Raw genomic sequence first — 10,981 nt, forward strand, 5'->3', positions numbered from 1 at the left:
AAAGCATCCCGCGAACGCCGGCCACTCTGAAGGCGAACCGTTAAATCTAGGCAGCTCGATTCGAGGCAGATGATCCGGTCTTGCTGCAGCTGTCGCGAGCGTCACATCAAGGGAAGGGATGGGCGGACCCTCGCTTGGGCGAAGCTTCATCAGCGCGCATTTAGCCTTTGTAAAGGCTTCAGAAAATGTGCTGCGCCGAGGGTTCGGACCGGTCAACGCCTCCAACCGCAATAATGTGGCATTGCCATCCTGCCACAACGAGGTAAGGATTGTCTCCTTCACTGTGGCCATCGATGAACCCAGCTTCCCGGAGCTGACTTCCACAAAAATTTCACACACCGCCCCTTCCAGCGCCGTGAGCTGGCGGGACGCCTCGGAAATAGCTTGATCTTCGGTAGACATCACGCGGTTTTTATTTTAGCACGTAACACTATCACTTACGAAATCGCGTTTTAATCACGTCGGGGTCACCAAATGTTTTTTTCACGAAGCCGTAATCACGCCGAAAATAACACGGGAATTAACACTTTGTTGACGGTTGACGGACATGTCCTTCCTCGCTTAGCCGAACTTTTCTGATTCGGGACGGACTTGTACGTTTCTATGTGCGTGACAGATTTCAAGTAACTAATAACATCATGCGTCGGGACACGCTATGCTGTCCAGCGCCTAAGACAACAAACGTATGCGGTGATACCAACACGTTCTGGCTGAAAATCGCCCGCCAACAAGGTGTTAATACTTATTATAAATTATATATTGTAAGTAAGGTCGTTGCACGAAACCGCTCGGTCAAGGATAAAAAACGTAATGAGAGCGATCGACCCCTTTGATCGATCGCACGTAGCCTTTTTTAAGGAGCGGAGAGAGGATCCACGCCGGAAACTCTCTCCCACGCAGTCACGCAGTTGACAAGCGATAAGAACGCACCTAACGCTCCGGGAACGCATCGAAAGCAGGGGTCGTCGGCGCATATGACAGCCGGGTTTTCTAACGCAGTTAAATTCGACAACCAATAATCTTCAGCAAGGTTTGGCAATTTTAACTATCAAATAATCTCACCGCGTAGAGGCAATATGAAACCATCATTAATACTATCTTCAATAGGGTGACAAATTTCAAATGCAGCGGTGTTACAATTAAAGAGCCAGTCCTTATAATATATAACACACCACGTTTTGTAACGGTCAACATTTTAGTTGCATCAAGACTGTGGAAGCGAATTGTTGTAAATATTATTACAAATTGTGCGATAAAAAGCAAAGCAAACCAAGCGAATCTGCACTATATTATTGTTGTTTTGAACATCTAAAGTTTCGAGAAAGTGTTTTTTCTGTAAATTTTTATTTTCAGGCGGGAAAAAATCATTGAAATAATGTTCCCTAAAAATATTAAGGAAAGTGGTCATCTTTACAAGAAGTGTGCGCAACTCGATGCGAAATTTGAAAAAGAGTGGGCAGAGAATCTCGCCGGATGCAGTAGCCAATCTACTAGCTGTAATCTAGTAGCTATAATTATGCTTTTAGTTTAAGTTTAAGTTTAGTTTTTAAGTCAATTTTTTGTTAAACCTATAGGGCGGACAATTCAAATAAACAAATAACAATCTGCAGTTGTGCAATCCGCAGAAGGTAATGTTTTAATATGTTATTAAACATTTGTTTTAAATGATACATTAATACCCAAAACTAATGTTTTAGGTGAAGATGTTTCCATGGATGACCTCTCCAGCGAACTAGTAGCCGAATATATCGAAGAGGAATATTTGGAGGAAACCGACAGTAACAGCGATGAAGTGTCCGGCTTCCTTAATGACGACAGTGACGAGGAAGAAATTTTGGAGGAAGAAATAACGGAAATTAATCCCGAAAGCTCGAAGCTACGAGCCGCTTTGCGAATTTGGTTCATTCGCAATAACGTTTTTCGTAGTGGAAGCAATAATTTGTTATCAATACTGCGAAATGTATCTTCTCTTTCCGCTTTTTCATCTCTTCCGCAGGATGTAAGGACATTCCTGAAAGCTTCGGTCAATATAAGTCAACAGATTGTTGCAGTTCCAGGAGGAGGTCAAATGTGGTGCCAGGGAGTTGAATGTTGTTTGCAGCATTATTTCCGGTAAGCTAATTATTTTATTATAGTTGTTTGACACTATGATTTTTATCAATACTTTTTTTATCTTCAGTGATACGTTCGTAGCAGAGGAAGCATTCGAGCTAAACCTTTCCACGGACGGAATTCCTATTTACAACCGCAGCCCTATACAGATGTGGCCTATACTAATGCAACTGCACAATATGCCAAGTGTTCCTGTTATGGTTGTAGGAATATATTGTGGCGCTAACAAACCATCCGATGCCGAAACATTTCTAAGACCATTAGTAACAGAGCTTAACAACCCGCAGGACAACAATATCAACATTAATGGAAAACCAATATCAATCTCGGTAAGAGTATTCATAGCGGATTCTCCAGCACGCGCCTTTATTAAACGTAAGTATTCAAAATTTTACAAACAATAGTGTAGAGGACAAAAATTTATTTTTTACTTTTTTCAGAGGTTTGCTACTATAACGGTGTTCTCGGATGCATTAAATGTAAAGGATACGGAACCTCTTTAAAAAACCCAAAAAAAGTTATTTTCGAAGATATTACAGCAGATTTACGAACCGATGCGGATTTCTGGAGTGAGCCATGTAGCTCAAAAGGCCATCGCAAAGGCGAAACACCTTTAACAGACTTAAAACATTTTGATATTGTAAAGGATGTGAGTACGAGTGACAATTTACATCTTGTTCATGTTGGTAACGTAAATAAGCTTCTGCTAGGATGGACCGAAGGTTGTCTTACTCCCTTTAAAAAATGGGCTAAGACTGAAAGGGAAGAAATTTCAGAAGAGCTTAGAAGTATGCAATTGCCCACGGAAATCCACAGAAAATTTAGGTCACTAGATACTCTACACTTTTGGAAAGCGTCTGTAGTGTACATAGCGCCATCTGTGTGTCAACACAGATCTCAAACGCAGATAAAAACGCAGATCAAAACGCAGATTTAAAACGCAGTTCTAACGTAGAACAAACGCACACTTATACATTGATCAGGTACAGGCTAGATAGGGAAAGATAGGTTAGCAGATCGGCGCGCCGATCTGCTGAAGCACTTACGTTATACACCTGGAACAGTGCACAAGTAATACTTAAATAAAGTATCGAGTATCGACACGAAAGCAACACGTCCGAATTTGTGGTATCTCAGCGGATTTAATGAGGCACTGAACATCGTTTTTAAACGCACAAGAACTACACCACACACCACAACAGAGAGAAAAAACAAAAACAAAAACAAAAAAAAACTTCTTCCGATGAAACGGAACAGAATTTGATAGTTTTTTACATTATGGAGGAATGGTAGTTTTGCAAGATAGAATAGGTAGACTAGCGTATGAACATTTTAAATTTTTGTATTGCGCTGTAACTTTATTATCGACTTCAGCTTTTAAGGATCACTGGGAGTATGCAGGTACATTATTAAGGAAATTTGTAAAGGATTATAGTGTATTTTACAGCCGCAATCATCTAGTCAGTAACGTTCACCTTTTAATTCATGTATACGAAGATCTGCGCAGGTTTGGCCCATTAAGCTCAATTGCTACGTATCCTTTTGAAGATAAGCTACAGGTTATAAAACATAGCCACGTAGGATCAGGCTACAGAAGTTTAGAACAAGCTATAGGGAAAATAACTATGTTAAGAGACATCTAAACTGCAGGTAGTCGTGAAAGTATAGTGTATCCCATTTTAAAAATTAATACAGAAGAGGTTATCTTAGAGATTATAAAAGGGGTTTTACTTAGGAATCGGTTCAAAGATTGTTGGTTTTTAACGAAGCGAAAAATTATAGTTAAGTATGCAAAAGCTTCCGAGTCATCAGGAGCCGTCGTTGTATACGGGTATCCTTTGATAAGACGTGTTCAAGCTTTTGCCACTCCCTGTAGCTCAGATGTAGTTTTAAATCATGTAGGATATGAAAAGGACATTTCTACTTCACTTAGAACAGTAGCTATGCATTACATAAAATGTAAAATGGTAGCAATTAAGACACTGCGAAACCAATCTAAATTGTATTTTACTTCTTTAGTACATACTTTATTAGAATAAGATGATAATAGGTTAAGTAGGTTAAGTAGATTAGGTAGGTTAAATAGGTTAAGTATAGATTGTAAGCAACCGAGCAGACCCGGTATACAGGGTTTTTCAGATGATATTGTAAAATTCATACCATTTCTTGTAAGTACCCCGTATGAAATGGCACGCACACTTGGATGTTATTGTAAATGCTTCGGATGTCTTTGTAGGCCATGACGTTTTATTGCAAAGCCACCATATGAAATGCTGTTTGTAGCCAATGACATTGCACACTGCTTCGGCAGCGCTCGGGAGAGTACGGAACTTAGAGGTATAAACGCAAGTAAGAATTTGACACACAGCCGGTCTTTGAAGCGCAATGTTTTGAACAAATTTGAAAACACATACCGCGCTCATGTAATCTAATCTTCCGAAAACCTGAAACACAGTCTTGCTGCATTCTACCTACATTTACCATTTAATTTGATAGATTACATATAAGTAAGTATTGCATTGAATAAAATGTGTAAAAGTTGCATTCTTATTAGTATATGTCTGTTTTTTGCAGCTATGAGTTCTAGCGAAGAAGAAACCGTGGCGGGTCCTTCTCATCCAACTCGGAACCAGAGGAAAACAACAAGCGATGAGGACAGGCAGCGGATTGTATCAGCATACTTAAACGGCACGACACCAAAATTAATAAGTCGCATGTTTGAAATAAATTTGTCAACGGTGTACAATATCCTGCAAATTTATAAAAAAACGGCACACGTTGAGGCAAAAAAACGTGGTGGGAATCATCCGAAATTGTTATCCGCCGAAGCCGTCGCAAGTGTGCAGCAGTGGATAGATGAGGACTGTACCATCACTCTCAAAAAGTTAGCGGACAAAATCTACGGGCAATATCAAATCCGTGCAAGTATTACGACCATATCAAGAGAAATTAAGGGTTTTAATTACACTTTAAAACGCCTACACTTGATCCCTGAGCGTCGAAATACCGAAAGCACTGTTTCGGAAAGGAAAGAGTACGCAACAAATTTGTACGATTTGTCACATCAGTATGCGGATAGTGGAATGGTGTTTGTTGACGAAGTCGGATTCAACGTCAGCATGCGGACTTCTTCCGGGCGATCAGTAAAGGGTGCCCCAGCAACTGCTGTCGTCCCGAATATAAGATCAAGAAATATTTCGATAATCTGTGCCATGAACAAACAAGGAATACTTCACTATTCTGTTCACCATCAGGCAATCAACCGCCAATCTTTTAAAGAATATGTATTGCAGTTGAAGCGAGAACTTCGATCACAAAACATCAATCGATCGGTCATAATAATGGATAACGTGCGCTTCCATAAGTGCGCTGAAGTACGGGAAGCTATCGGTGAAGATCAGGATCGCGTAATATATTTGCCACCATATTCTCCATTTCTCAACCCGATTGAGAATCTATTTAGTAAATGGAAGAATATGGTGAAGCGCACTAATCCACAAAACGAGGTTCAGCTAATAGACGCTATTGCGAATGGAGCCACAACACTCACACCAGAAGATTGTGAGGGTTACATTCGAAATATGTGGAGCTATGCATCTCGCTGCTTGCGGGGGGAAGAAATTTATGATTAATTTTAATTTGAAGTACCGGCCTAGCCGTATTGTTATACTATATAGAATGTTACATGAAATGAGAAATGTTGCATGAAAAAATAATACACTGAAATCCAAAGCAAACTAATCAAACGAATACCAAACGTAAAGTGTTATTTATTATTTTTAATTTTATGAAATCCAGAAGCACATGTAGTAACAAGTATGGGTGAGAGGAGTAAGTCTCGAGTAGAAGAGAGAATCAGTTACGAACCAACCATTGTACGGAACAGTAATAAAATTTCTAAACTAGATTGACTGTACTCTTATGCATTGTGATGGGAATTCGTACTAAAAACTCATTACCTGTTTAAGATTTAAAAAAAAACACGAATTGTAGTTACGTTCGGTAGTCATTTCAGTCTTTGAATCTTTTGACGATTTTGTAGTTAAGCTCTTGAACAATGTCAAGATCGAATCAGGGTAGCAAAACTCATCTACAAATAGGAGATCGTCATCATCGATCACTATTTTATTTCCGATACTGCATGATCTAACCAACGCACTCGCTGTGATTCTCTATGCATCGTGTCACCGGAAGGTTAGATAGCGACCCGTGGGGCACGCAGTCGCGGTTCAATCCCTTTGAAGGCCCTAGGCAGAAAGATAGTTGAAACCCCTTTTTCTAGCATGGTCCTACACTTTTCCCTTTAATTATTTTGTAGCCCCCAGAAGGTGAGACCCTACCCGGCCGTCTACTCTGCCTACCGGTGACACGATGCATAGAGAATCACAGCGAGTGCGTTGGTTAGATCATGCAGTATCGGAAATAAAATAGTGATCGATGATGACGATCTCCTATTTGTAGATGAGTTTTGCTACCCTGATTCGATCTTGACATTGTTCAAGAGCTTAACTACAAAATCGTCAAAAGATTCAAAGACTGAAATGACTACCGAACGTAACTACAATTCGTGTTTTTTTTTAAATCTTAAACAGGTAATGAGTTTTTAGTACGAATTCCCATCACAATGCATAAGAGTACAGTCAATCTAGTTTAGAAATTTTATTACTGTTCCGTACAATGGTTGGTTCGTAACTGATTCTCTCTTCTACTCGAGACTTACTCCTCTCACCCATACTTGTTACTACATGTGCTTCTGGATTTCATAAAATTAAAAATAATAAATAACACTTTACGTTTGGTATTCGTTTGATTAGTTTGCTTTGGATTTCAGTGTATTATTTTTTCATGCAACATTTCTCATTTCATGTAACATTCTATATAGTATAACAATACGGCTAGGCCGGTACTTCAAATTAAAATTAATCATAAATTTCTTCCCCCCGCAAGCAGCGAGATGCATAGCTCCACATATTTCGAATGTAACCCTCACAATCTTCTGGTGTGAGTGTTGTGGCTCCATTCGCAATAGCGTCTATTAGCTGAACCTCGTTTTGTGGATTAGTGCGCTTCACCATATTCTTCCATTTACTAAATAGATTCTCAATCGGGTTGAGAAATGGAGAATATGGTGGCAAATATATTACGCGATCCTGATCTTCACCGATAGCTTCCCGTACTTCAGCGCACTTATGGAAGCGCACGTTATCCATTATTATGACCGATCGATTGATGTTTTGTGATCGAAGTTCTCGCTTCAACTGCAATACATATTCTTTAAAAGATTGGCGGTTGATTGCCTGATGGTGAACAGAATAGTGAAGTATTCCTTGTTTGTTCATGGCACAGATTATCGAAATATTTCTTGATCTTATATTCGGGACGACAGCAGTTGCTGGGGCACCCTTTACTGATCGCCCGGAAGAAGTCCGCATGCTGACGTTGAATCCGACTTCGTCAACAAACACCATTCCACTATCCGCATACTGATGTGACAAATCGTACAAATTTGTTGCGTACTCTTTCCTTTCCGAAACAGTAATACTTGCACGGATTTGATATTGCCCGTAGATTTTGTCCGCTAACTTTTTGAGAGTGATGGTACAGTCCTCATCTATCCACTGCTGCACACTTGCGACGGCTTCGGCGGATAACAATTTCGGATGATTCCCACCACGTTTTTTTGCCTCAACGTGTGCCGTTTTTTTATAAATTTGCAGGATATTGTACACCGTTGACAAATTTATTTCAAACATGCGACTTATTAATTTTGGTGTCGTGCCGTTTAAGTATGCTGATACAATCCGCTGCCTGTCCTCATCGCTTGTTGTTTTCCTCTGGTTCCGAGTTGGATGAGAAGGACCCGCCACGGTTTCTTCTTCGCTAGAACTCATAGCTGCAAAAAACAGACATATACTAATAAGAATGCAACTTTTACACATTTTATTCAATGCAATACTTACTTATATGTAATCTATCAAATTAAATGGTAAATGTAGGTAGAATGCAGTAAGACTGTGTTTCAGGTTTTCGGAAGATTAGATTACATGAGCGCGGTATGTGTTTTCAAATTTGTTCAAAACATTGCGCTTCAAAGACCGGCTGTGTGTCAAATTCTTACTTGCGTTTATACCTCTAAGTTCCGTACTCTCCCGAGCGCTGCCGAAGCAGTGTGCAATGTCATTGGCTACAAACAGCATTTCATATGGTGGCTTTGCAATAAAACGTCATGGCCTACAAAGACATCCGAAGCATTTACAATAACATCCAAGTGTGCGTGCCATTTCATACGGGGTACTTACAAGAAATGGTATGAATTTTACAATATCATCTGAAAAACCCTGTAAGGTCGGACTTAATCCAGAGGCAGAACTAAATACTCTGTCTCAGTGTTTAATTTTAGTTTAAGCTAGTTTATAAGATTTATGTACAATGTTTTATTATTATATGGCATAATATTATTAGTTGTTGTAACCGAAAGTTGTAACAAGAATAACAACAAAAATGAAATTGAAGAAACTTAACAAACTTAACTGAACTTGAGGGTTGAATGAAAATATGGCAAATGCTATGAACAAAAACCACACGAGGCAGGTGATTTAATTTTTGTTACCATAGAGTTGTTTGCAGATTGTAGAGGTGTGAAGATTCGTCATCTTCCCAATTCTTTTAGCTACATGTACAAACCTATAGGAAAGCACTTTTTAGATTTTTTAAATTAAGGCGATCCGTAGCGCAGTTTTAATTTAAAAAAATCTTCCACGTCTATATCCGTGGACTGCGTGAAAGAATTGCTGCCTACGGATCGGAAAAGTCCTAAAAGGTTTGTATATGTAGCTAAAGGAATCTTTGGGTTAGAGGACGGACCGCCTTTCCAGCTACAGCCTGCAAACAACTCTGGGCAGAAGATCAAATCACGTGCATCGTTCATTCTGTTTTTCATATCAGCTTTCTCCATATTTCCATCCAACCACTCATAAATTTTGTCTTTAAAATCTGTATCTACAGCTAACTTTTCGTCTAACTCATCAATATCTTCTTTAGTGCCTAATTTTTTAAATCCTTCTGGTGGATTCGTTTGTGCTGCTGTCCCAATACAAACAACGCTGGACATTTTTTCTATAAAAATTCGCAATTGCAAAATTTTTTTCGATTGTTTCGCCGTCGTGCCCTTTACATGCTCCTGGTTGTCTTTTAGAGCCAAAATCTTCAACTTTTGCTCACGCAATTCGTCTATAATGGTGTGTTGGTTAACCAGGATTTGTCGCAACAATGTCATCACGTCCTCTGATTCGCATTTCGTTATTTCCTCCGGACATGGGACCAACTCATCACTAAAATCGTCCATCGATGAGACAACTTCTTCTTCGTCTTCGAAGCGTTGGCGCTTAGCGATCCGCTGATTTGAATTTATTTTTACTGAAATTGAAAAAAAATCAATTAAATTACAGCAAAAACACCTACGCACGCATGCAAACATACACACTCATCACTTCCCCCCGCACCGCAAGGTGATTCCGCGGAAGGATTTTTCATACTGGGTAGAAATCTCATCTCCCCCGTAGCGAATATGTTTCACAGATTTAAAATTCCTTGTACACACATGCATACATACACATACACATGGACACAAACGTACTTCATTTTTTTCACGCAATCATTTTAAACAAACCCACCACCTTTAAATGAAAAAAATTCCAACAAAAAAAAATTTCTCGAAAAATTTTCCGCCATTGCGAAACTAAGTAATTCGCGTCGTTACTGCTTATATTCCGCTCCATAATGCTTACCTATATCGTCCCGGAATAGTCGTATACAATCGCTGGTTTCTTCTCCAACACACGGTCACGGGTTTGAATGACGAAATTACGCGCTGCAGAAAAAGGTAAGTTTACATTCGCAAAGAAAAATAAATATAAGTGTTCTTCTCTCTGCTTCTCTGGATATTGCAAACACTCCACTGTCACACCGTCGTCCGTAGTCTCCAAACGCTCCACCTAGAGAATAATACTTTTAACGTACCTTCGCCGTTAAAGGGCGGCCCGGTGGTGCATGTGATAAACGGCGCCAGTCCACACGGCCGGACCGGGTTCAAATCCCATCCGGACCGTCCCCCCGTAGCAAGGACTGACTACCCGGCTACGTGGTAAAATAAGTCTAGTAAGCCAGAAATGGCCGGCGTGACCTGTAAGGTCGTTAAGCCAAGAAGAAGAAGATGAAGAAGTACCTTCGCCTAGACCCTTACCAGTCACTATGTCAAATATGCCTTTCGTATCAATTGGCAATTAAGGGTATCCTCTTAAGCCATATGTATTGAGACCATACGGTAGTGGTTTGGACGAAGAGAAAGAATTCTTTAACACATCATTGGCTACAAAATTGAGATGTTTGTACAACATGATACAAATAACTCCAAACAATGTAGATAGTATTGTGAAAACAATGTGCGAGTTACACAATATTTGCATTGATAGACGAGCGAATTCTGAAATAGTAAAAGAGGCTAAGAAGCCGTCCCGTTTCAACGAACCCCACGACGCCATTTTGTTCCTGAACCGACGCTGTCGGTGTTCACCGAGTCGTGCCTAACATCAGTGCTGCTGCATTAGTGTTGCCCGATTGGACAACACTACCATCTTGACCATGTTCGGTACGACAGTGCAACACAGCCCCGATAAGCGGCATGATGTTCCAGCGGATGCCGTCCCGAACCTTCCGGATAACGTCCCCGCTACCGGCTCAAATGCGGTCGACGTTCCAACACCGAAACACAGAACAACCTCGCTCCAACTCGAATCAGCCATGGACCACCCGGTGGAAGCGTTTAACACGGTGCGGATAAATCCACCAGAGATGGACCTTAACGACCTAC

At 40.2% G+C, this 10,981-nt stretch overlaps 2 protein-coding genes across 4 annotated transcripts; both read left to right on the forward strand.

Annotated features, from left to right (window-relative positions):
- The first annotated feature begins 1,143 nt into the window (after positions 1-1,143).
- On the forward strand, positions 1,144-4,232 carry LOC125769642 (uncharacterized). 2 transcript variants are annotated; one of them, XM_049438448.1, is made up of 3 exons: positions 1,144-2,112; positions 2,180-2,487; positions 2,553-4,232. In XM_049438448.1, exons 1-3 carry the CDS (start codon positions 1,712-1,714, stop codon positions 3,047-3,049), a joined length of 1,206 nt encoding a protein of 401 aa, XP_049294405.1. In that variant the 5' UTR covers positions 1,144-1,711; the 3' UTR covers positions 3,050-4,232. The 2 variants fall into 2 exon arrangements, with proteins under 2 accessions (XP_049294405.1, XP_049294406.1); XM_049438449.1 differs by lacking the exon at positions 2,553-4,232 and having other exon boundaries at positions 2,180-2,543.
- Positions 4,233-4,235: 3 nt separating this feature from the next.
- On the forward strand, positions 4,236-7,643 carry LOC125769652 (uncharacterized). 2 transcript variants are annotated; one of them, XM_049438459.1, is made up of 2 exons: positions 4,236-4,280; positions 4,349-7,643. In XM_049438459.1, exon 2 carries the CDS (start codon positions 4,641-4,643, stop codon positions 5,742-5,744), a length of 1,104 nt encoding a protein of 367 aa, XP_049294416.1. In that variant the 5' UTR covers positions 4,236-4,280; positions 4,349-4,640; the 3' UTR covers positions 5,745-7,643. The 2 variants fall into 2 exon arrangements, with proteins under 2 accessions (XP_049294416.1, XP_049294417.1); XM_049438460.1 differs by having other exon boundaries at positions 4,240-4,619; positions 4,687-7,643.
- Positions 7,644-10,981: the final 3,338 nt, after the last annotated feature.

This window comes from Anopheles funestus, chromosome 3RL, assembly GCF_943734845.2.
Source record: "Anopheles funestus chromosome 3RL, idAnoFuneDA-416_04, whole genome shotgun sequence".
In the NCBI taxonomy this organism is placed as follows: Eukaryota; Metazoa; Arthropoda; class Insecta; order Diptera; family Culicidae; genus Anopheles; species Anopheles funestus.